At 40.0% G+C, this 27,221-nt stretch overlaps 1 protein-coding gene across 12 annotated transcripts in view; it reads right to left on the bottom strand.

Moving 5' to 3' along the window:
- Nucleotides 1-27,221, bottom strand: part of adgrl3.1 (adhesion G protein-coupled receptor L3.1) — a 118,836-nt gene that overhangs the window by 43,553 nt on the left and 48,062 nt on the right. For all 12 annotated transcript variants that reach the window (XM_037261741.1, XM_037261774.1, XM_037261783.1 and 9 more), the window contains exons 5-7: nucleotides 18,578-18,687; nucleotides 9,629-9,643; nucleotides 7,891-8,679 (exon numbers count right to left, since the gene is read on the bottom strand). In XM_037261741.1, coding sequence (XP_037117636.1) covers nucleotides 7,891-8,679; nucleotides 9,629-9,643; nucleotides 18,578-18,687 — 914 coding nt within the window. The remainder of the gene's footprint in view (nucleotides 1-7,890; nucleotides 8,680-9,628; nucleotides 9,644-18,577; nucleotides 18,688-27,221) is intronic.

Genomic DNA, 27,221 nt, shown 5'->3' with positions numbered 1-27,221 from the left:
TTTGTTTTATAAACATTACCAGTGATATCGTTAAATCAGAATAAAAGCCCTTTGATATGCTAATTAGAATTAGCATCGACTTCCAGAAGTGGTAGTATTAAAAACAAGGTATATTAATAGTGCTCAATCACAACTTTCTTCTAAATGTAAGTTTGTACTCCATACAGACCACACAATATTCTTATTTTTTTTTTAACTTTTGTTTTGGAGATTCTATTTGTACTTTCTCACCAATTTATTTTTTGATAGTTATTTTAAGTTGAGTTTTTAAAGTTGAATACCAGCGCATATTTCCAAGTGATATGTTTCAAAATACTGTTCTTCACATGCCTGGCAAAAATGAAATGAATTCAATTTAACACATTCTGACAGCTGTATAAAATGATGTGATAGGTTGGATCAAAACTCTCAGATGGGCTGCTAATTGTTTTTGATGAGACTGTTTTTATCAACTATTATGCTGCAACAAACACTTTCAAGGAAAGTTGAAAGCTCGGTAGCAATGTTCATATATCGCCAGAGGCTATTTGTTGCAGTATGACGATATCAAACTTCCTTTCGCAAAGAGTCACAGAAACCTAATAGCAGCAATTATGATAATCTCCAAACCTTAACCATAAATTCAAGGTCAGGACTTCTTTTTGATTTTGCTACAGTACTTCATTTGTCAGCAAAATCTGCTCTCAACGCGTAGTCTATCCCCTAGGAGCAACTGTTTGGCGCTGTGGGACCAAATCCAGATTCTGTGTCAGCGCCTTGGTCAATGAAAGTGACAGAAAATCAACCTCCCTTGTTTGTAGTTGTTGGCAAAAACAAGCATGCAAACTACACACACACAAAGTCCTTGACTGTTGTTCTAAGCGCCTTTATTGTCAGCAGTGGACTGAAGTGTGTCTCGTTTTACGCGTTATTGCTGAACCCAGTAGCATTTGTACACAAGCGGGTTAGGTCAGTTCACAATGCTAGACTTGTCACTTCCTCAAAGGGGCTTGGAAAGAAAACATGCCATCCTCCAAAATGTGGACAGGCATGACGTTGGGTCATGTTTGTGTAGTGCGTGTTTGTGTAGTGCGTTTTCTCCATGCAGCTATAAGACTGCATATATCTGTCCGCCTCACATGCACTCTGTAGCCTGGAGTACTCTTGTTGACTTCTCACTCAATAAACAAAGGACCTGTAAATCGTCAACACCAAGAGGCTGAAGGGGGGGGTGGAAGAAAGAGCAAGAGCGAAGACAAACCTGGCAGGATTCCAACATGGTCAGGGAAAGACAGGCTGAAAGAACAGAAAGTGGGTGGAAAATAAAAAGGGGGTGCGTTAAGGAAGTGGTGGTATGGGTTTTACAATATGCAGTATCGTTAAAACACACACACACACACACACACACACACACACACCCTACCCCCTACTCAAAGGGTGGGAAGGGACGCTTCCAAGGCAAAACGATAATCTAACTCGAGGACACAAAGCATTCGAGGCAGCCCAAACATTGGACAGGGCTGCATACTGCGATAACACACTCTCCCTATGGCTGACACACACACACACATACACATGCAGAGCTTGTGGCGAGTGGCTCGAGCTTGCTGATAAGACAGAATAGCACACTTCAAAGCAGCGATAGTTTCAAGATAGAACGCCACCTCAGCTAATAAAGCCTCCATCCAAATGGCTGGCAGGTCCTGACAAGTTCAACTGTTAATTTTGTATGCACATTTAATTAAATCGGATTTTTCTTTACAAACACATCCAACCTGGACTAGTTTTTTCGTTGCATAAGCATGGCATACCGGGGTCGGTTGCGCTTTGCGGCCAACCGCTCGTTCAAAGCAATGTATATTTTGTTTTCCTGTTATTTTGGTTACTATCTATTTGGACTCTACCTAAAAGTAATGTGAGTCATTGAAGCGGCTGTGGTGGGTGTACGCTAGATGCACAAGTGAGAGCACAAACCAAAGCTTTGTGGCTGAACTTCCTTTCTTGGCTAACAAGCACTTCCATCGCACTGTTGCCATACACCAATTTACTCAAGCACATGCTGCAGAAGCTAACACCTGGGTCCTTCAATTTGAGGCAACGACTTCCAAAAAGGCTTTTCATCGCTACCTTTTTCCTCGAGCCATACCGAGCACTGTTTTTTCATACCTTTTTCAAATAATGCTGTGTTTTTATTGTGTTCAATAAATGTAGTGTCCATTTTCCTAGATACGCGGTTTGCGTGTCTGGATTTGTCGTCACGAATATTTGACCATACCTCTCAGTAAATCTGCATCAGGTTAATCCATTAACTATTAATAATAATTGTTAGCTGTGACACGTGTATTCATTTCTTGCAATACAGTGGGTCTCCCCTCCACCCTGGTGTTCTGGATATGCCAGCCTAATTTGGCACCGGGCCGCTCGGTAGACGGAGAAGCGTCGTGGAAGCCAAACACGCACAGACGGCCTGGCGGGGGCCTTTCAATCGATAAGGACACACCGCAGGCAAAGAACAGGTGTTGCAGACTCTCTAAAGAAAAGTCTCTGGTGAGGAGCTTGCGTCGTAATCTGTTTAGCAGAGGAGAAGATGAGGCTGGGAATGGAAAAGCAGAGAAAGATGCTACGAATGCAAGTGGAAGATGTGAGTGAGGAATAAAGCCCCTTAGGAAAGAAGTGAGAGCTGCGGTATTAACGTGTAAGATTGTGATATCACACTTTTGCAAGTTGGTGAAGTTTAGATTTAACAAGATTCACAAATGTTCTCATAATATGATTTATCACTTTAAAATTCCCCACGCAGACGCAACCCTTTGGATGAAAAAGTCCGCAGTAGAAGCTCAAGGACACACAAGCAAACACACACAAACTGGTGTGTGCTGAGGCTCAGAGTAATCAGTAATGTGGTGAAAGAGGGTTCTCCACTCCAGCCATAAACCGGTGTTATTCTCTCTACTTAAGCTTGTTTCCAACATTTCCTGCCATGCTTATCCCTACCGACTGATTGCAATCAGGAAGGAGCGGTGGAACGGAGGGGAAGAGGGGAGGAAACGACAGCAGGAGAGGAGAGCTGGCAAAGAGGTAGAACAGGAGCGGAGAAAGAGGACAGGAGAGGAAAGCAGAGGAGACGGGGGTAGGGGTGAGGAGAGGACACGGGGGGGAGTAAATAAATGGCAGAGGGTTAAGACAATAGCTACTCCATGCTTGACTTCCCAAGGAAATGGGACACTGTGATCTCAGCCATTAAGGTTGAGAGGTGAACTTTTAAATTTCCGCTAACTGACAGAGTGGCGAGAAGGGCCAAGTCGAGTTCAGCCCAGTATGGCCGTTTATTAAATACAATGATATAATTCCACATTTTAATGACTGTCTGTGATTGAGGAGATCACTTCCGACACTTATGCGAAAGGGGATGACACAAATTGAGTTTTTGTTTTTTGCTTCAAGAGGTCATCCCCTACTGCAGCATTGCAATCATGCGAAGTATGATAGCTAAGGAAAAGTATTTTCAAATCACCAGTAATTGAAATATGGACAACCAAGCTATAGTTTTGCCAAAGTGTAATGAGCAGGTAAAATAATACTTTTCCAAAGATTCTTCCAAAAAAGTATGTTCTACCTTGGAAGAGAATTAAAGTACTGCATAAGTACTGTAAGTTCCCGACTATTAGCCGCACACCTATATAAGCCGCACCGAATTATATTCCGCAGATGTTTTAAATTAAATGTCCTCATTTCTATTAGCCTTATTACCAAAACAGGGTATTTGTTTACAATACAATAAAACATAAATCCATAGATAAGGCGCACTGGATTATAAAATAAATTCAAAGCTTGTGCAAATAGTAGTGTTTTATAGTCCTGAAATTCCGGTAAGTTAATACTTGTCTGTGAAAGTTTGTAGAGCAATAAATACTTTAGATAGGGAAGCAAGCAAGTAGGGAAATCAATAGATAGATGGAAGAAATAGAATAGCTATTTATATGTGAGATACTGTGGGTGGAATTAAGAATTATGTGAATAGAAGAATGTGTAGGTCATTAGAAAGGTAACTAGGTCTCCAGATCTGAAATAGAAAAAAAATCAACGTAACACAAAGCAGGATGCAGCAAAACAAAGCTGGGAAAAGGGATAGAGATGCAACATGAATTACGTTTGCAACTTTGTTGGGGAAAAAAAACAACTTTCCAAAGAGCAAGGCAAAGCAGACTGGATGTGTTAAATTATTCAAACGTTTCATCTGCGCCACGCTGCTTGCGTAGGCTCGGCCTCTACAATATGCATGTACGAGGACAAGATGAAACAAGTCCATAAACAGAAATGAGTTTACATGGGAATGTTTGGAAGTGAAGGGTTGGAGAGAAGGCCGATGTTGAGAAGTGACTTTGACTTTAGACATTCATGTGCGTGGTCTCGATAGTATGAGGACGTTCCTTAAGTGATCCGGGAACTGAAAAAGAGGGCAGATTAAGCGGGCGATAAGTAAAGCGAGAGAAAAACAGGGTTGGCTAAAAGAAAGATATATGAATAAGGGAAGGGGAAATGTTAAGATTCCTGCCATTGTGAGTGCTTGTGTGAATGATGACGAGTGAGAGAATGGGAGACTCGGCAGACAAAGACTAAACACAAACAGACGTGGGACAAAAACGAGCCGGTTCACTTTCTTCTCAAGAGCCAAGAGGAGAAAAAAACAAAAAACTGTGGCTTTCAAACATTCAAATTCCCGTTGCCTACTTCCGACGTCAATCCGGCGCATTACATGTGGGTATTTTTGTGTCACCTTTTGCTTAGCCTGAAAAGACTTCTTGCCTGTGATATTCAAAGTTGGATTTTGAAAGAAAACTTTACTGGGGTTTTTTTGGTTTTTTTTTTTTCTGAGCTGTGCTGCCGTATTGGAGTTGGTTGCATATTGATGACACCCTTAAAGAATCTCTAGCGGAAACAAAATATGACAAAAATATGAAAACAAAGACTAAGTTTAAAGTTTTCTTCAAGCAAGCAGACACATTTGGTTTTACATAAAATGCTCATCTCTTGTTGGTGACGAGTTCATGCACCCTGTAATAAAAAGTATAACATTTTTGAAAAAAAATCTGCCTTAAAGGATGTAAATGGGGAAAATTGAGGACGGATCACTAAATTGTTAAAATCAGAATCCAATCAAGAACGCACACGAACACGCACACACACGGCATAGCAGAATATTTCTCCATGAAACAAACCACAAACTGAACTGATCTTGAATTTTCCCTCAGGAGATCAATAAGCAATCTTCTCAGTGAAGGATTATCTTCAACTTTGAAAGCAGACAGTTTGCTCATTACGTATCATTTTGGATGGCTCGGAGGAAGGGAATGGCTAGTTGTGTTTACGCCCCCCGATCTGAATCAGAGTCTTGTTCGTAACATGCAGTACCAGCGAAAAACACAGTGGCTGAAGCTGTGTCAAATATTCTGTACGATATATATATATATATATATATATATATGCGTTTTATATATATATATATATATATATAAAACACGTCATGTCACAAAAGTAATTTTCTGATGTCACCGTGAAGATTCACACAGTTGCAGCATAGTTCCACTTTCATTGGTGGTCCATAAAAGATCCGTTGTTATTTGATGTTGATGTTGTTTGAGAGTCACCTCCGACAGCTGGCTGACAGCAGCTCCACCTTGAGATTTACAACTCCAATGCAGCAATTTTGCCAGATCTCTGGAGAAGAAGCTTACTTGTCACCTGATATTCCCCACAATGAGAAAATCATGCAGTTGAGGTAGCTAATTTATTCCTTGTCTTCATTGAGCGATAGCGTCAAGGGAGGCGCAGCGTAAAGCAGCGAGGCCGCATTGATTGTATGTATTTATCTCTGGCTGGTCAGCAGTCTGGCTTGTTGATGTGCATTGGAGGTCATTCTCCACATTGAATCCTCATTGATCTCCTCTTTAGACGCTCCTGACACACTCGGAGCTCCATTATGACAGTGATCACACTCAAGTGTACAACGATAAACATGCATGTGCAATCATGAATAGGATAACTACGTTGCACAAGTGCGATGCACGCCATCGCACATTTTTAAAGCCCTGATCGGTACAAACCAAATTTGATGCCGCTTCTCTCTGTAATTCGCTGTACTGCGCCTCTTTACTCGATGTAAGAGCATGCGTTAATTCGGGCAACATTTAATAAGACGCACAGCCAGACTGTCTTGAAGACTCCATTGAAAGCATTGAAAGAAGATTACACTAGGAAAATAGTACTTATGGCCTCAAGCTTACACTCTTATGTGTCCAGAGTTGGTTCAAACATCACATTACTGTAGAATCTAAAGTGATCTCTCAACTTAATACAACTTGACCCCAGACTCTCACAGAAACCACCTGGTACATCCATATAAGTTGTCCATCCGATTAAACGAGTAAGGTATCCATGCGTATTTAACTCCAGATAACTGCACAGATTTAAATTCGCCTGTTTTGTTTTGTTAGCTAAACTTTGAATCAACAGAGACTGAACCTCATCCCACAGCAAAGCCCCAAAACAATTCATTGTGCGTAGGTGGTTCATTGTCAGTTGTCTGGTAGCGAGAAGAAAAGAAAAAAAACAAACAGCTGCTGTGCGCTGCACACTGGAAAAACAGGAGTGAATAGGAAACAAAATTTGATGCAACAACCAAATTGCAGATTATCTAGAAACTTAATATAAATATAAGAGCAGTTGGTGCCTCAGTAGCTGATATCAAAGCGCTAACCATATCTGCATCCAGTACCATGATACTTGAAAAAAATATAACACAAATTCTCACTGTCTGTTTCATCAGCTTTATAACTGTACTACCCCAAGGAACATGTTTTCTCCATATACTAGAAAAAGTGTAATTGCACATTCACTGCAGTAGGTGGCACCTCTGCAGAGGTGTACTTATAATCATTTTATAGACAATTAATATTTATTCAGGGTCAAATATTTTCTCCTTCCTTGGGTGGCATTACAAATAAGAATTGAGAATCCCTGGGTTAATATGCCAATCTTTTCAAAATGATTACAATGTTAAAGAAAAGTGGAAAATCATTTTTAGAAACTCTGTTAGTACTGCTGATTGAAAATACAATTTTCTTGTGCCTTTGCCACACATGCGCCCTTACTACAACTGCCCCTCGCTTGTCAGTGCCCCTGCTTAAACCTAACAACAGCACTTCCGTATGTCATTGTCCTATATAATATTTCTCATCTTTTGATCATGTTCAACAAACATTTTCAAGTCGAGTTGTTTTTTGTTGAGGTTTGTTAAATACACAAAGATCAATAAAATGTGCATATTTTCTTTCAACTTGCTTTTTGATTAGCATCAAAGGAAGTAGTGCCATCCAACTTTAAAAGTAATCTCCGGTTTTCTTTAATCACTAAAAATGCAGATACCATGAGTGGGAAGTCATAATTGAGAACTATGTAGGCACAGATGGTGATTTTTTTTTCCCCCCCTCTATCCTATTTATGGTATTTTTCAGAATTTAATTATTGGCATAAGATTAGTGACTGAGTATCCCTTATGTCACTACAGAAAAAGCAATTGGCATGAAATTATTAATCATTTAAAAAATGCCAAGGTACAACTAATGTGAAGAAAAAGACATCCTTCTCAAAGACTTATTTCTCTTATCAAAGCTGAAAACGCTGAATGAAATAATGCCGTGTAAGATTAGAGACCGTGAGTATCCCTTATGTCACGACAAAAAAAGTAAATTATCAGTCATTACAAAAATGTCAAGGTACTGCTAATGTTAAGAAAAAAAAAAACTCCATCCTGCCCAGGGACTTATTTCTTTGATCGCATGTATGATAGTAAAAGAGAAAAGATCTGAAGGTAATAGAGTGACAAGCAAAGTGGCGAGATTCAGAACTTACCATTGTTGCCAAAGTCGAGCGAGTACTTGACCACGTGATAGTTATTCCACACGTAGAGAAGGTTGTCTCTCGGGTTGTAATCCACTGCAGCGATGTACTGATAGGAGTTAGGGAACGGTATGTTGACACTCGTCTCCTTGCTCTTGTCCGTGTTGTACATGTAGTCTATCTTGTTCCCCGTCCCTTCGTTGTCATCGTCTTCGTAGACAGTCTTGACTACGTACAGAACGCCGCAGATCATGAAGGCATTGGAAGCGGAGCGTTTGTCGTAACTAGTCTCCCATGAGCCTTCGATGCGTAGGGTGTAAGGGTTAAGCTGGCTCACCACAACGCGCCCGTTGTTCTGCTCGGTTGCATAAATCACCCAGAGTCCGTTTTCATCCACCGCCAAGTCGATGTCCGATTTGCCTCCCCAGCGGTACGGGGAGGTGTCGTGATAGTTGGCAAAGCCGATGATGGCCTCGCCGCTTTTAATACGTGTGCGGAGGTCAAACTTGACAATGTTGCGGGTACGCTCTTTGTTGAAGAAGAGCGCACCGTCATAAACGACAAAGCCGGTGCCGTCCACACGGTGCGGCAGTTTGTATGTCGTGGTCGGCCGGCCCGCAATAAAGTCTTCCTTGGATGAGTACTCGGTCAACGTGTCTGTGCGATATGGTGTCCAGGGCATGTAGTAAATCTTGTCTGAAGCCTGCAGCGGGTCTTTGCACCAGGCCCCAGATTGGTGGTCGGACTCAAAAAGATGTTCACTTTGGTACACTCCTCGCAGAATTCCCGGGCAGAGAAACACTAAAGGATGAATAACACCATATTTACATTAGGGGATTTCTTTTTTATGGAAACATAAAATGTCAACTAGCCTGACTTTTTTCCTTGACAAGTCCATTATTTTGTGTGTTTCAGCTTGGCTTAGATCGTGTTGCGATGAGCCACTATGATTGCACAGCACAGCAACAGATAATACCAGCATATTGTCGCTAAGACAAAACGGGCACATTTACCCACCCCCTCTTTCTCCGAGTCCCACTTTCCCTCCCATCGCAGCTCCTCATTAGTTCTATGTCTCTTTCTTCCTGCCTTTCTTTTTTCCGTCATTTTTTTTTCCCCCTACTGTTTTTGCAATTGCAGCAACAATTAATTTCCCACTCTGTGTTTGGTATCTCCATCTTAGAATACTGAGGTCATGTTTATGAGCGATGTGGGAGATGCAGTGAATCGTGGCTAGTGTGACCTGACTTGAGTCATTTAACTGGAAAGTTGTCCCCTTTGTAGACACAAACTATACAGTACTATAATCCAGACATGGAAAAAGACACGCTAGATGCTCATTGCGATTTTCCAATTCTTCTCATTGCGGTTTTCCAATTCTTCTCGCTAATATGATTCCAGCTCTTGTGCAACCGACTGGGAATATTAATTGAACTTTGATTAGGTATTCAAAGCACTGGTGTCATTTTCATATCACACAGGAAGAATCCGAAATATTAAATGTCAAAGCAATCCTAGATTCATTGGCTCATCATAAAAACGTGCTTGACCCTTGGAGAGTTTTGCTAAGTGACGCTCTAGTCTATCCGATACCACGAAACAATATGAAGTGTATCTAATGAGAACCGGTGTTTCGAAATTGCCTCGACATGCTGAGATCAGGCTGTCTTAATGAAACCGCAATGACAGCGAGATAGATGGGCTTTGACCATAAGGCACGCAATACTGTTTAAGAACATGCTGGGCTTACCTTTTTGTTCGACCTCTGCCGGGGCCATTGATGGAATTTGAAGGAAAAAAATAGACAGAGAAGAGCGAAAGACAGAGAGAGGGACAAAAGACAAAAATTGATTAACGATGGAATGATAAGGAAATCATGATAATAAAATCTCCCATCTACATAATTATGGTCATATTTCATGCTAACCTTGTGAAAGTGCAAGGAGGCTCTCCATGTGCGATAGCTAATAAGATTTCACAAACGATACGGCTGTGCTACAAGCTGGAAGTTATCTGACGGCTTTGAATGTCTTGTTATTCCCACACTCATTTGAGATACAATATCTGTAAATGCTTCAAACACTCAACTACAAAGTACCAGGAGTTTATTCGAAGGAGGCATCTATGTTAGTCGTACACATGCTAGCTGATGTCCATTAATCGGTCACAATCTGAACAAAATCGTCTTATTTTTCACACTGTTTCGATTCACACGTGCTATTATTTTCATTTTATTTTTCGTGTCAATAATGCTAAGACTCATGGTCACATATAACAGACTCATTTTGCCCAAGCAGAGAAGTCCACTTATTAGTGCAGGTATTAATTATTATTATAATATAAATATGCAGAAGTATGAAATGACCTGAGGTTACAAGCTTTTAATGTATACTACTAACAAGAGAGTCAAAGGAAACGGCTGCGATTACTGGGACTCCATTTCAGTGCACCAACTGATTTTGAAGCACTAAAACCCGCCCGTGCGGCACGGCGGCGAGTTAATGCCTAGTGGACGTCACCTCCGCTGTAGGACTCTTTGTGTGTGATTGTTCAGATGTGTGGGATCACGCTGATTGTGCTGCTTTGCTCCATTCCCAACAAAGCAATTCCCTCTCTATTATATTCAAAGCACTCTCCTCAGAGCTCACTTTGGCTGAGGGTTATTCATGTCGCCCCCTCAGTGAAATGTGCACACTTGCTTAGAGCCTTAAAAACATATGAATTCCATTCCACCTTAGTCCCTTGTGTGTGCGGGAAGGGGCGGGGGGGATGAGTGTCTTGTGAACATAGCAGAAACCTAATCCTGCAAGCAGTTCCCCTTGTGTCTTTCAAGACCGTTAGCTACCTGCTGAATGGAACTGCTCCCCTGAGAGCAGAAGAAGAGCGGAGGCACGGATGATGCTTTCAAGGTAAAACATTTGGAAGGACTTTGGACCACGTTTCTTTTTTTTTTTTTTTTTTTTTTTTTTACAGCCCAAGGGTACGACGCATCTCATTGCGTCCATACATTTAACACATTAAAGACAAAGCACGCACAAACACGTGACACGCAGAAGCATATGGAAACACGTATGCGACAGTTAAATCACTAGCTCATGAAAAATGCATGGAAACTGGTGCGGCTTAGCACTAGTTCTGATAAGGAATCTCTAGTAAAGGGATGGTGTTGAAGTTAAAAAAAAAAATGGTTTTGAGAAAGAGAGAGAGAGTGAGCATTATTTATTTATTTAATAATTTATATATATATATAAAAAAATCTATCTCTATCTATCTATCTATCTATCTATCTATCTATCTATCTATCTATCTATCTATCTTTATTTTTATATATGCCATTATAATACATTTATGATAGCTACATTTTTCTTCACCCTCAATCAGATTTGTAGTTTTTAGATTTGCCTTTTTAGCATTTGTTTTTTGGGAGAGAAACTGTATTTGAAACAAACCAAAGAAAAAAAGGACACCCACGCCCCTTTTGAAAAAAATGTAGGCCTTGTGTTGCATTTGATTTCTGAAGTCCCACTTTAGTCATGCAGGAGGTCTGAGATAAAGCTTGTGTATGCATATGAAACGATATGGGATGATGGAATGACAAATCACACACACACTCCTGGATGCCCATATGACACCCGTTGGCTGCATAGTATGGATGGCAAATCACCACAGTGAACAAGAACTTTGATTCAACTGCAGTTCCTTCATAGCCTTCAAAAAGTGAGAAATGTGCCCGCTTCAAGGTTGCATTTGACAAATGAAAACAGCAACAAATGTCGCAAATGGCACACCAAATGTCATACAAATGCCGTTCGATTTGTATTGCTACTTCTTGTGTTGCCATATTAGCGGACCTCTCAATCAGTGAGCTCAGTGTGGGGAAATTTCTAGACATCCCTCCTTGTAATTTCAAGGAAAGGGCAGTAAAACCTCTGTCATGAATCACAGGCTTCATATTTTTGTGTTCACAGTAGAGCAGATTGGCTACACATATACTGAAACTAAGTTGTTGTTTTTTTTCAAGGTTAAAAGCAAAATAAAAACCACTTCAAGTAATCTGGCCAGAAAATGGACACATACAGTAATTAAGTACTGTATGCACCTCATCACACAAATGACTGTTAGGAATTTTACATTGGTGTGTGTGTGTGCATGTGTAACTGATTGTTGACGAATCAGGTCTTGAAGCAGAAGAGGAAAATTGGAGCGCACTTGACTGCATCTAAGTTTAACTCTGGATTGTATTTTAAGAAAAGGCATGACGTCAGCTCTGGAAATTTCCGCTTCAACTGCACCTGCTATGGCACAGCTTCTTTGGGCAGCATTATTCAGTTTAATGCTGGAATTGAAACAGGAGTTTGGAACTTCTGTAAAAAGGCAATTAATAATAATGAAATAAATGAAATAAATACATAAAAAAAACCAATGAAAACGGACTATAATTATTATTTGTAAATTTGATACAGCTCTTAGATTGCGTAAGTCGGTTACAGTCGCTAAGGTCTGTATTACTTTCAAGAGTTGATCTAATTTCTATTATATATTCATCCAAAATAACATAATTAATAATAAACTGATACATTAAGAAATAATACTAATGCTTTAAGAATGCTTAGTTTATTGATGCTTTCCTGTTCCTTTTTTCAGTCTTTTTTTCTTACACACACACACGGACGCAGTAGCAATGTTCACCTTACTTTGCAGCGGTGTGAAGATAATTAGCATTTTTATTGAAAACGTATGCTTTATTAAGGATGTATCGGACTGTGCAGAAAGACAGTGCGCCGCGGGGCGCGCGCGTGTTTGTATGTGTGTGTCCTTGTGCAGACTGGTGGTGACAGAAGCCTTACCACGATTATCTGTAATCTCCAATCAGCCTGCTATAGCCCAAGGTCAATTACGGGCATTTTTTTTTTTTCCCTCTTACTTCATTATTATCTCATTTCTTTTCTCAGCCTGCTCCTCCTCACCTGACATTCTGCCATTTCATTCCCTGCTTTTCTACAATTTCTTCCATCCCAGAGACTGTCCACCTCTCCACGCGTGTTTTATCAGTTAATTCCCTATTTCTGCTCTTTGTCTGCTGGCCTTGTCTAACCTATTTCTCTCTATCGCTGTTTCGGCTGTCAGTCTGCCTCCTTCGCTCTCTCCCTCTGTTCCTTTGGTTCCTTTTCCATCTTCCCTTGCTTGGTGTTGAAAACACACGCCCGTGCACTCAAACGCATACCCGTTCACAGGCGCACACCGAAATAGGGCTTCTCATGTCATCATGATGGAATTCTTCCAAGAGTCCAATTTGACGGAAGTCTTTAATTGGACAGACAAGAAGGTGATTTTATCTTTTAATTAGCTTTCCTCCCGTGCCAATCGCTATTGTTTAAAAAAGAAAGTATGGGTATTGCGTAACATATCACTAGCTTTTTCTGATTAATACGCTAAATGTAGACTAATGGCTTCATAAGTGCAATTGGAGAGCCACTGAGATGATGATGAGGAAGAAAATGGTAGACATGATCCCAAGTGCTTTTAATGGATGAACATGAATGAAACTAAGGATGTCATGATAGAAATATGTTGTGTATTGTGGCGGAGATTCAGCTTATCCGTGCATGGGCATGTTCAAATATTTTAAAAAGATGAATGTGATAAAAATTGGGAGCAACTTCTTTATTTTTTTAAAAGTGAAGACAATTTGTAATTTCAGTATTGACACATGACACAATTTGTCTTTGCGGGCCACATAAACTCATGTGGCGTTCCGTATCTGGCCCCCGGGCCTTAATTTTGACACCTGTAATGTAAATGATTTCAAATCAGATTTAAAAAAAATTGTAGTATACGCTTTTCTGTGATTAAAGTCTATGAAAACTTTTAAAATCATGTATTGAAAACGGATGTAGTTTTTAGTGAACTACTTTTGATTATTTTTTTTACCTTGTTTTAAAATGTCCTTAAATCTTTTGTTTGGAATTACTTTTAAGTGTTATAGTTTTAATACTGTGAAGTACTTTTAGTCGCCTTGTGACGAGAACAATATAAAAGAAATGCTGGACCCTTGTACAATATTGGGAACAATTTTGCGTCTGAATGACAGGATTCTACCGTAGATATTTTGAGTGGGCCTGCACTGCTTCCTGCCAGTATTTACTGTACAATAGCGCTTGTAAATGTCGGCCAAAGCTTTCTGGCTCGATTGGCATATGCAACTGTCAAACACTCATGCCGCAGAGAGCCGGAGAAAGCAGGAGCCAAAAGGAGGGGAGAGCACTTGATTTTAGCTCTGGAAAACCGCCAAAATCCAGCAGAGCAGCGAAGACCGATGAAGAGTTGAGAAAGTACTTCAAGCCAAAAAGAGGGGTTGCGATGATGCCGCAAATTTCCCTGAAAACTCAACCGTACGTAATGTAATTACCTGTTTTACAACCGTCTTTGTGATTTGCTTACGGCCTCCGCAGAGAGGCGAGCGTACCTGCCGCTACTTTAACCTCGGGAGCCCGAGGAAGGTGCACGCCGGCGTGAAGTGGCGTCTCATTGGAGCGACGCTCATAATCAAGCTCTGATTAACACCAGATGGTTTCAGAGGAGATCGCCAGGGGTCAAGTGCTCGCACTTTGCAGATAGAGCGCTTTCACTGCATTTAATGCATGGGGGAGGTCTGTACTTACTCCCCACAACTTTGGGTACACGCGTATAAGTTAAAGCCTGGTTTCCACTGCAGTTGGTTGATTTAATTGTTGGGCCGGACAAAGAGATGGGCATAATTGATCAATGAATTGATTATGATGGATGTCAATCAATGTTGTTGAATTGTGTCTTGGCAAAATTGAGTGCAGTCCTCAGCAGAGGCACTTTGAATTCAGTCTCAGTCAGTGTGTGGTCTAAAAGGGATTTTTTTTTTCTTTTGGAACAATCCATTTCTTTGATTGTTAAAACAGTGGATTGGAAAAACACATTGCTTAGGATTTCTGCCATCTCTATGAGTCCGTTTTTGATGCAGGACATTTAGTCAAACAGCCGTCCCTAGTCCAAACTGTATTTTTCAATGACTATTCTTTTTTCCACAATTTTTTTTCGGTTACAGTACAGTCATGCTTGCATGGAGTTGCGCTAAATATGATTCTGTCCTCTCATTGTCAATTGTCATTTCTTTATTGACAATAAATTGACAAGTGGGGTGTAAATGATAGTAGATTGTGTTTTTGAATAATGTCGTTGCTCCACATTTCTTTTTAATGACATGCTGTCTCATTTTTATGATGTCACAGTACGTACTGTGTAGCAAAGACGACTACCCCCGCTGTCAAAATATGATTGTTGCATTAAATGTAATTTATAATTTGCATTAAATTGAATTTGATTTTAACAATATTATACGTCAGCAGAATCTCAGTCATCCAGCTCATGATATCAACAAATAGTTGAACCGAGGCAACTGAACCGTTCTTAGTTGTTTTCCCGCTAATGAAAAATGCATCTTCAGTTCTTTGAACAGAAGAGGATATGAGATATCCATTATTGTCAGTTTACAGTAATGTTCTGACATCTCTCCCGCAAAGAATGTCTCCAAGTCAAGTGTCACCTAATGAGCAGTTTTGCTACAAGCCAAGTGACTGACTCTCCTACTGTTTATGCAAAACGACCATTCACCAGCCAAACGTGGCAACAAGAACAATTCAGAGGCACCATTCAGAGTCATAAAAAAAAGGAACTCCCCATTTAGAATTTAAAACTTTACATAAATGTTTTTAACAACCAAGAAGAGTGCCCTTCCCCGATGCCTCGATTGAATTTTTGGGCGGAATAAGCTTGCTATTTTCTGTTGTTTATTTATTGTGGTGTGGAACTGCACCGCATTATACAGAGAGCTATTTCTAATATTTTTTTCTCCTGCGAATAAAGTATCGCCGCATGCATGCATATTGCTGAATTAAGCTCACAGCATCAGCCAAATCTGCTTTTAGATGTAAATATGACCACCTGTTGGTTTGCGAGTGTTTTTGAAAGGCGTGAGTTGAAGTCCACTGACACATATTTCACAAAAGGGCCTTCTTTCCATTGATCCGTCTTGATTTACAGCAACAATTTGGAGATATTTCACTGCTTAATGTCTCGTAAAATTTATCTCGCCAACAAAGCCGCTGACAACATTGATTTGCTATGTCAAGCGCGGCGGCTTGATCAAAGACGGCTGGATCTTTGGACAGGAGTATCTTATTCCAAGCTTCAGACATTATTGCGCCTTTCAAAGCAAATTGATTTCATAAATATTCGAAGGATACAATATGAGGGCTCGATGGAGGGCATTTGAGTGGGAGTCCTGCTAGAGGTTTTCTTGGTTAAAACAAAAGTTGAGTGGCACATCAAAACCTCCATACAAACGTTTTGGGCAATACCAAGAGAGGCTTTGTATAACATGACCACCATCACAAATGTTTTCGTACATCTGCCGATAATACAAATCATTTATCTTATTTTTATTTCATATGAAAATAAAGTGTGTAGCTACGATTGATTCATACAGCTGATTGATTAAAATGGATTCATGGATAGAGGTTAGGAATTTGGCTAATTTTTATTTATTTTTTCACTTACAGTTATGGAATATATATTTCTTGCTGAATTTTATGTTGAAACTAAAATGCACTATTCACAGTGTACAAGATGAAGATCCGAGTAAAAAAACAAGCACACACCCAGTTTTAAAGCTTTGCGTGTGTGTGGTCGAGTGGAGCCATGAACGGTTGGGCATTAAGCGGGTATCAGGTTGTGGTTCCATCTGCTCCAGAGAGGGCTCCGATAGTCATATTATTTAATCTGCTGGTCATTCTAGACGGCAGGCAAGAGCCGTTTAGCCAGACATAATTGAATGCTTCAGAGTGGGCAATCACCTTGGCCGCTGGACGGACTTGGGTGTCAAGGCTCGCTCAGAAAAAGACTCCAAAGAAGTATCTGATATCTGTAGCACTTTGGGAAACGTTCAAAGGACACGCGTGCATTTGTGTTGCATTAAAGGAGACGTAATGCATTCTGACCGCAACCAAAATCTAACCCCAGAACAGTTGTTTGATGTGTTCTCATTCACAGGAATAATACAAAATGTGTTCTTTTGTTTTAATTGTTTGAATAATTATTGTTGTAGCTCTCAAATTTGCAGTCATTGTACAAATGCAGCTGTAGCATTATGGACTTTGATTTAAATCAAAAGCAGTTTGGGTTGCTGTATAAAACCAACAAAAATATACTTTCCATCTCATTCCATGCGAGTCCAGATTGATGTTGAATTTGTTTGTGATTCAATTGTTTTTGTTCCAACATGGCGCACCGTCGTCTCGTTTTTTTGACATATGGCCAAAATCAAATCCATCTGGGTTGTGGGAGCTACTTTTAAAACCTCTTGTGTTAGAAAGTAAAGCACGGATGGAATCCATTCACAATCGCGCCATAAAACTCAAACAGAAGTTGTGGTTAAAACTGTGCCGTTGGACAAACCCTCAAAGCTTAAATGTGACAGGAAACATCAAGGACAAATAGATGTCTTCAAACCACAAGACTTTCTTTTGAACTCCCTAACATTCACTGAGCCTAAAGCTGGAACCCAGATTTGGAAGAAAGTATGTTGAAAGAAGAAAAAGAACGTTTCACACGTCCCAGGAAGGTTTCACTCCAGTGGATACAACCTCCTAGACTGTTATCACTTGGTCAAAGTTCATGCGGCCATCTGTCATCATCCGACTTCTCATACTTCCCTCCCTCGGACCTTTCCCAGCGAGCATTGAGCCGTCCTCATTTTCCTTCACCGCACGACAAATCCACATTCTTATGAATTAATCTGGGTTTTTGGCTTGAGGATTAATACCAGACATTTCCCCGATAGTTGGATTTCGACTTTGAGCTTTATTCACCCACTTCCAATATAAGTAAGAGGTGCCTAAAAAAAGCCTGCCCTTATAAAGTTAATTGTCACATTGTCAGAAAAGTATTTGATAAGTTTACTATTGTGGTACTATATATATATATATTGCTATCGTATTTTGAAGTGGTGTCGAGGGTTAGGGCACTGCTTCTCATTTTGTTCCGCCTCTGAAAAAATTAAAAAATTGCTTGGACACAATTGCTAAGTGTCCGAACAATTGTGGGAATTTTTTTTTGAAAGTTTGTTTATTGTTGTCGGGACAACAATTAGTGCACAACTACCTTAAAAATGTAACTGAGTTACTTGACTGATTACTTGATATTAAAAGTAACTGTTATGTTATATAATTACTTCATCAGTTACATTTAACAGATGGCGGCAACACCATTTAACATAAATTGACGGCCGTTTTTTCCAATAGTACGTATATATGAATTTATGTGTATATGTGTGGGTTTGTGTGTAAATTATAATTTTTATTCTTTGAAACCCAAAATTTTTATTTAAAAAAAAAAATAAAAAATGCGTTCACCGTATCTCAGTGATGCAGAGCAGAAGAATTTTGATGGATCTCAATATTTGCAAGTCTACTGTATGATCTATCATACATTATTTTATGATTATTTTAATTTCTTCTTTTCTTACTTTCGGATGTAATTTACTTTTCTTTTTTTTATATTGTTCGAAAATATATAAAGTTCATTCATTCATATGGCGTTGCGATCCATCTAAGTACCACCGTAACAATGGCTAATCCACATTTTATATTCTGAAAAGAAGCATACTTACTATAAGGAACACATTCATACTGGACCTCCAGGTACTTGTATGTTCCAGGACACGGATCAGGAAAAACATCTGGGCCGGCCACAACAGCACACTGGGTACGATTGTTGCATCTACACAGAGAGGCAAACACATATTGTGCTTGTGAACAAACGTACGCAGACCTTGACATACTGTAGTGTTAAATCAAATATATTGCAAGCACTCAAGCAATATAACACATCAACCGACACACACAATGCATGAAAAGAACCTTTAAATTGACAAAAGCACAGAGGAAACAGCTTTGCTGGTAGTAAGTGAGGGTAACACTAATCATACAGGTAGTCTACACGCTCTCTGAAGGACACGTCTGTTATCGTGTGTTTGTGTGCACAAGCCTTGACATGCCACCTTTTTATTGTGTGGACATTTCTTTTTGTGTGTGTGTGTTTATAAGAAGTCCATTTTAGTCCACACAAGGAAAAATGCTAAGACAAGCTCCCTTCACCACTTGGATTGCGTGTCTGCGGTAACGATAAGTTACGGCTTTAAGAGTGTTTTGACACACACTCCAGATAATGAATTTCAATCATCAAGGGAGAGGGGGGGGGGGGGGGTCTCTCCTCCGATACGTGAAAAATATTGCTCGCTCTTGTTAATTTCAAATCGCAGAGTGTATTTCGACGTCTACGGTTTGTATGCTTGTGGTGTTTGTGTCAATATTGAAACAACATTTTGAAAGGGTAACTCTGACCTTTTAAATGAAAATGTTTGCAAGCCAGTCCTCATCATCAATAATGATTGGTTGGATTTTTGCCATCAGTTCAGACATCAAATGGGAACGCCAAGTCTTAAAAATAATTAGTCAAACTATTTGAAAGAAAAATGTGCATGACTTGGGATACACAAAGAAGAAAACCTATTTTAAATCAGATGAGGAGGTACTTCTTTCCTCTAGTGAATATTTTCTTTCAATTAGTACAACTGTTCCATTCCTCAGTCTTTCCCTCTGTGCACCTGTCAAACAGGCGACATTTACATTAAAATCATTCCGATTTTTCCCATTGAGATATTTTTAATGAGCGTGTCAAACCCGCCTCAAGTTTCTTTTGCTACGGTGCCATTGTGTCATTTGCATATCATGAAATATGCATGAAAACTAATTTAATTTTGACTTCAATATTCACGGAGAACACACTGAACTATTATCTGATCTGGTTTGCGTTTGTTACTGACCGTCGCATCTCTGCCGGTGTTTTAGCACTCTAACAGGTCTAAAACTCTATTTGTTGCAAATGTCTGTCATATTCTAATAACAATACCCTGCAGTCCTCACACCGCTCAGCCTCCCTTCTTTTGTCTCGCATCTCTGCTTTTTAATTTCTTGCCCCGGTGCCTTCATCATCGGTCACCTGTCACCGCTGCGAGTTGCAGACTGCTGGTGTCGAAGTGTGTATGTGTATAGTGGCGGGCGGGGGGGGCGTTAGATGGGACACCCCATTGCAAGTTGGCTGTGAATACTGACTGATTGGACTCGAATGATTGGCCCACACAAGTGGGGGAAAAAAAAAAAAGGCTCGTTTAACGACCTCCAAGCTGAACAAATGCTCCTGTAGTTATGATGGCATCAACCTGTTGAACCTCTTCTCACCTGTTTGATAGCCAGCCAAATCTTCATATGAACATCCATATTTCATCAGTTTTAGTCTCTAACTTTATTCCATCAAAAAAAAAGTATTCATTGTAATCCCAGTTGACCCACATTAAATAAACAATCATGCAGAAGAAATAGAACATGCAAATAAAGTTTGGAGAGAGCCAAAAGGGAGAACATTTTGAATACGTATGAGCATGTTTATTTTGACTTCTTGACAGCTCAGGTCCTTGAACTTTCTTGACTGAGTCATAAAAAACTCAAGGTTTTTCACTACTATTTTAATTAGAGGGTATAGAGCAAAGATTTGACATAATCTTTGCTGCTTGCTCCATCACTCTCTGCGCTATCACTCCTTTCCTCTCTATTTTTGTCTGCACCATCTTCCTTTATCTCTCTCTTCTCCACACGCTGCCTAAGCCAAGATCATAAACCAATTTCTCTCACTGCCATTGCCTTTATCCTTCCTGCCAGAGAATTATTCTTCTCCCTCCGCTCATCTTTGTCTCGCATTCCATCTGTCTGTTTATCAGTCTTAAACTCACTTTGCAGCAGCTTCCCTCCCCAGACATGTTTGCTCGACTTCCTATTCCCGGTTTCTTTCTGGCCCACAGTGCGTTCTCCTTAATACCGTTTGCGTTCCAAATCTCCCCCGGAGCATCATCTACATTGCCCCCCCCCCCCACCTCCTCCACCACCCCCTCATTCCCTCCATCTTAGTCAAGCCTGTGCTGACGTCACAGTTCGGTCTGAGCCAGTTGTCTGAGTCATATCCAAAAAACGACTCCCTTATGTCCTCTGCACTTCCTCCTTATCTCCCGATGTGTTCATCCAGCAAAAAATTTACGAGTCGCGTTTCGCCCTTGTGATGAATTTAACGTGCACACATGTATCCATCCGCCTTTCTTGAACATTCTTTCAACAGTGGAAATGGCTCAATCTGTTTCTCCCGTGCTATGCCTGGTGTTGGCATAAAAGCTCCCACCCCCCCTTTTTTTTTTTTTTTTTTTAATTAGCATGACCACATCAAAACAAGGCAGTGGCCTGGATACAGCCTTGCCTGCTGGCTTTCTTCCCTGCAACACACACAAACAAACTAGCAACAAAGCTGAGCTGTGGCAGACAGGCGAAGACCGAGCTACGCTTCTGCAATGGGTGCTGCTGCTGCTGCTGCTGTTATCATGTGTGATGTTTTTTCACTTTGTTTGGCAGGCCTGCCTTCACTCCGTCTCTGCCTCCCGCTTCCTCACATGAACATAACTGACTAATGATTTGATGAGGCTGACGGAGCTGCTGATGGAGCGTGCCAGTGTGCGTGCAAGTGTGCCCATGTTTGATGCCTGTGTGTGTGGTGAGAGGGAAGCACAACACCAAAAATGGAATAAAATATTTGTGTGTGTGCACGCGTGCATGTGCGTATTGGTGTCGGTTGCCTGCGTACAGATGTGTTGAGGAACTATATAATTACAGCATAAGTGAGAGCTGGGAGATAATCATGATTTGAAAGAGTTGTCTGGGAGTGAGTGACGCACAAAGTCTTTGGAATTAACATTTAAATAGAACATAGTATGGACATGCTAAACACATAGTGTGGAATGGAGCGATTATATACTACCGTTTGCTTCTTTTCCATTTTAAAGTATGGTTGTGGGCGACTGGGAAAATCGTCCCAGCATGTCTCGTAGGAACGAGACATGCTAACAAAAAAATAATGAAGACCAAAGAATGCTATGTTTATTTTTGGGCTCGACATACCTGCTAAAATATACAAGAATGGAATGCAGTTGTTTTATATTAGTCTACCTATATTGTACAGTTGAGTAAAAACTTTTAAAAATTAATAAGTTATAATAATATTTTATTTAATTTTTTTAATTTAAATTTAATAATGTTCTATTTCTTTTAGATCCTTCTCCCTTCCTATTAAACTAAATAACTTGCGTAATTTTTTATTAGATAAAGAAACTGTCTTTACTTCTAGCTAATTAGAACTTTGACTGAATACCTAATCAAATTGTGTAGTTTGTGTTATCAGCATATGCCAACGGTAAAACGTAAACACTGAAAAGAGTCATGGCAACCCAGAAGGGGTTCTGTGCCTATTAAAAAGAGCTGGGGACAGAAGCTGACAATCCTCGAGACCAAAGATTTCAAATAAAACACTCAAAATCAAACCACAACCTTCAATGGCCCATGTTTTTTTCTGATAAAGTCCTACAACTAATTATAGCAAGAATAGAAGCCTACAATTACAGGAAAGCAAGACCACACAAAGTTGTCCATTCACTGATCTTTGAAAAATAAGCACTCAATACTTCACTTTATAATGAGCAGGGCAACATCAATGTGATGAATTGCATTCAGACATTGTTAGCAGGGAGACTTGTACCACAAGTCGACACCCATTACTTGTTTCCCTCCACTGGTAGAATTACCAAGAGCTTTCTGCCCAGCTGTTTTATAAACTTTGTATCTTGTGCTGTGCTGGTCGTAACTGCTGTTTATATGCTACCATTAAAGCAATATTATGTAGCAACTGTACTTTAAATAACATTTGAATTAGGGATAGTGTTTGACTTCATAACCAGGCAACATGGGCATCATGCAGAAAAATGCTGACTGTAATTCAGAATGCAAAAATATTACCAATGTTTTGTTGTTGAAATACATAGAGATACCTAGGAATTTGGCAATTTTAAATACAGGCAGACACTAAAGTGCCAAACGTGTTATTTAAACGGCACAAAACCAAGAAACTGGCATTATTATTTTATCATTTATTTTATATTATTATTATTATTATTGAATTGATATATCTTATTTCAAACATTTTTAAAACATGAAAAATAGGGAAAAAAAGGAAATCTTTCTCACATTATTATTATTATCATTATTATGAATACATTTAAACATGCTGGTCACGACAATACTGCGGTGCACATATTTACTCTTTATTCTATCGGCCACATTGTGCCACACTTCCTTCCTCTGTATTTTATCAGTCCGCTACAACGTAATGTTACAAAGATAGATACATTCAGTTCAAACTATCCACAAAACTGCAATAAACGCACTCTTGACATCATTCTTATGTGAAGCCTTAAACCATCTCCCAAGGTTAAAATCAAACATATAATGTGACACATTCTGAAAACAAATTAAGTCACAATCCTCACACTGGGAGACATTAAAGTGTGAGGACAGAGCAGATGGAAAAAGCATAAAAAAAACAGTGCAGTTGGTGAAAAATCACCAACGGAAGGGGGCAATGCGATTATCCTCAGGATCCTCCAGCCCTTTGGGACTCTGACAAAGTCATTTGACAGCAGACAGGATATTTACTGTATGTAGCTGTAGAATAAAAATGCAGTTAGGTTGACCATACCCTCACTCTCTCACACCCATACCTCCGATGCTATTACCCTTATTTCCGCTTTATTACCTCCTGAGTGGTGTTGTGTTGTTTGGAAATGGACAAATGGAGCGCTGCATGTCGAATAGCAGCAAAAGACTGAAGTGCAGAGGAAAGCACTGCAGGTATTGTGATTGTGCAGCGGTAAGAAAGGAGACCGCGTGCAGCGTGTGCATGGTTGTCTAGCAGGGGCTAGAGTGAAGCGTCACATCCAGCACACCCAAGCTGTACTTATAAGAAATGACAGATCTCGCACAGTCAGAAACCCAACACACTCCTGTACGATCCCAGAATGCAATTCTGTCAGCTTTGGTACAGCCTGTCAGACAAGCCACAGGTAAAAAATGTTGTTTTTTCCCAGTGGGAAACGCTTTGAAATGTGTTCATTATTAATGTTTGGCTGGTGGATGTCACTCTCGCCCAATTCTTCATCCTTCTTTGCAGCATGTCGTTTTTGACATACAACATCCGAATGCATTTTCAGACTGGGCATGCCACATTTGATCTGAAGGTTTTACAGAGTATCTCAAATGGAGCGGGGAGGGAAAAAAACATATGACATATGGGCATCATGCATAGCGTCCGTGACATTAAGCACTGCGAAGAAATGTATAAGCAACGTTATTATGGTGTCAGCATCTAATTCAATTTGTGGAGATGTGAAGTGATGCACTCTAATTAAAGTAATTTGTCAGCAATCTCCAACAGATTGTTTTTCCGATGCCGTAACTAATACAGGGTTTGCGAAATGCTTAACAGGTGGGCATATAGCCAAGTGTAGTTTTTCCAGCTCCGCCATCCTCCTCGCCTCCTCAAATGGTAACCATAGCAACCTCCCCCTAGTCTGATCCCAGGACATACATAGTTTTCCTTCTCATTCCACCACCTCCACTGACATCCCTGCGCTTCTCCTTACATCAGTGTGACTGGGCGCGTTGCACTCTGCAAAAACACTTTTTCTCCACGCTTTAATCCAAGACCACCTGCCTGCACAGACTCTAAATCCCCTTCAAAGCTCAAATACAGCTAACGTGTCAGACAGTGAGGCTGCTCTCTGCAAGGCAAGTAGAACACCAATGCGACTCAGTGCCGTGTCTTGTGGGATTTTTGTCAAACAGATGCACCGATGTGCATTTGCAATTGTGTGTCCCGTCCCGATTTTGCAGGTCATGTAAGCGTCAAAGCGCTCCATCTCCGCCTGCGTTCTTGACTCAGCCCGAATGTGTCAGACGGTCAATTTATGCACAATCCACTGTCGTTTGTTTAAAAAAAAAAACTCTTCCCACATGAAAATAATGTATTTGCAGGTTGTCAGGTACATGCCAATGTGTTGCTAATTCCTGCTGATTCCTTTTGCCATAAAACTTGAAATTTGACCTCATACACGGAAAACAAGGATACTTGCTTTTTCATTGAATGGTAAAAATTGTCATAAAACTGGAAATTTGACCTCATACACAGAAAACAAGTATACAGATCTGTCACTAGAAAAAATATTTGCTTTTTCATTGATTGGTAAAAATGCTTCAGGTTTTAGAACAAACTTAAGGCCTGGGGGCCAGATATGGCCCGCTATCATTTTATGTGGCCTGCCAAGGCAAATTGGGAATTGACTTCATGTGTCATACTAAAATTGCAAATTGTCTTCACTTTGAAAAAAATAGACTTTGCGAGCAATAATTCATCATTTTAAAACATCTGGACAATTTTACGAGCCTCTGATTTCAAAACTAGTTGTTCATCTGTTGTAATTTGTTCATATAACTACGATGCAGCCCGCGATAAAAATTAGTTTGACACTCCTTTTTTAGCACATAAATCATATGCAGCCATCACATTTGTAAACATAATTGGAAATAATTTGAAGCTTTAGGATCTCACTTGCATATCTGTAAAGCAATCGTCTTCTGCATTGAAAGTAATTTCCAGCCACAATGGCATATCCAACATGATTTGTGTCATTAGATAGCAAGATGGGGCTACTCCAACAGCACAATTAACGACAAAAAAGTTAGAACACATTGTTAAATATAGCACAGTACAATAGCGAGACTATGACACACACACACATTAACACCTGTGACGGGGTAGTGTGCTATTGTGTCTGCATTGAATAGTACTGTACTCTAAGTGCTGTAATTACCATCCCGAGCAAATGGTGACAGTTAAGCCCTCAGGATGCTCCAGGTCATTCGGTGCAGATTTGGCGGCATCATTTCCACGTACACATCTCCATACGATGTAGGACATTTTCAAACACAACCTCATTTGTTGGTGTGTTAGCACAGAGAAGTGATTACTAGACAATGGACAGCAATGATATCCTAGAGAAAGAGATATTGTAGTGTATATGAATAATACGAACTGAAACAAAAGTTAGTAAGACCCAGAGTTTCAACTCCAGCATCATTAATCACGCTTAGTCATAATGCAAAAAATAAATAAATAAAAATGTGGAAGAGATTTTATACATCCTCTCTCTGAGATGGATTAGAGTCAAATGGAGAAGGCAGATGAAGTGCACGCACATCTGAAAAGAAAATGCCAGACAGGAAGGCTGCAGAGTCCACCGCTTATATATGCAGTGTTGGCAGCCTGCAGCACATGGCTCACGCTATAGTCCCCCCACTTTGAATCAAGTGCTTTTGTAAAATTCAAAGCGCAGACAACTTCAGAGGGTGCCATACAGTCTCCGGTGTGGATGGTTCAAATGTGTGCAGAAACGCCTCGAAACATATAGCAACAATATATGAGCAAGTCGAGCAAATGATGTGTATCCCCACCCAATACTCCACACAGAAAATATGAAGGTTGGATGTGTGTGTGTGTGTGGTTGTGTGGGTTTTAAAGTGCCCCGTAGTACTTAATATTGGGCTTTGGCGGCAGGTCATGTGTGACTGCGGCCAGGCACATTTGGGAAAGATAAGGTCGAGGATAAACCAAGTGGCGTTCTACTCCTGTAATAAGCCCTGCACCTCAACCTCAAACGATGTCGCCCAGAGAGAGGCAAAGAGAGAGAGAGAGAGAGAGAGAGCAGTAAAATGTTCAAACGGAATGTGATAGCGAAAGTAAAGACGTTTTCAGGGGCAAAGTGATCTTTATTTTCAATTAAAACATAACTTAAAATGGCTATGAAGTAAAATGATGCTTTACGATTACCAGTCTACTATAAATGCTTCGGGTTACAGGTAATCATTTTAAATAGTTGAGTGACAGCATTATAATTTTTTCTTTCGTCACAGATAAAATGATTTTAGAGCAATACTTCTTCAGGAGGAAGAAAACTGTGATTCTTTTCCTTCCTGTGGTAATCATAACTACCTGACTATATATTATTAAAATAATAATACAATCATGAAATGTCAACATTCTGTCACAAAAAGACACCATGAACAGCAAAATATAATTTGCAAGATTATAAATTATATTTGTGTTGTGAGGACAACAAACAATTTTCAAATTAGCCATCTTTGTTGTTTACACTCCAACACTCTCAAATTGGGAATATCAGAGTGAGATAATCCGACTCCCCACCTTCCTTGAACATTATTGTCAGACATGGCGGAAATATGCAAAAGCTTTTCTGGGCACTTACGATT

This window comes from Syngnathus acus, chromosome 1 (genome assembly GCF_901709675.1).
Source record: "Syngnathus acus chromosome 1, fSynAcu1.2, whole genome shotgun sequence".
Classification (NCBI taxonomy): domain Eukaryota; kingdom Metazoa; phylum Chordata; class Actinopteri; order Syngnathiformes; family Syngnathidae; genus Syngnathus; species Syngnathus acus.
Note: the sequence above shows the minus strand (reverse complement) of the source record. Positions and strands in the feature narration are given on the sequence as shown.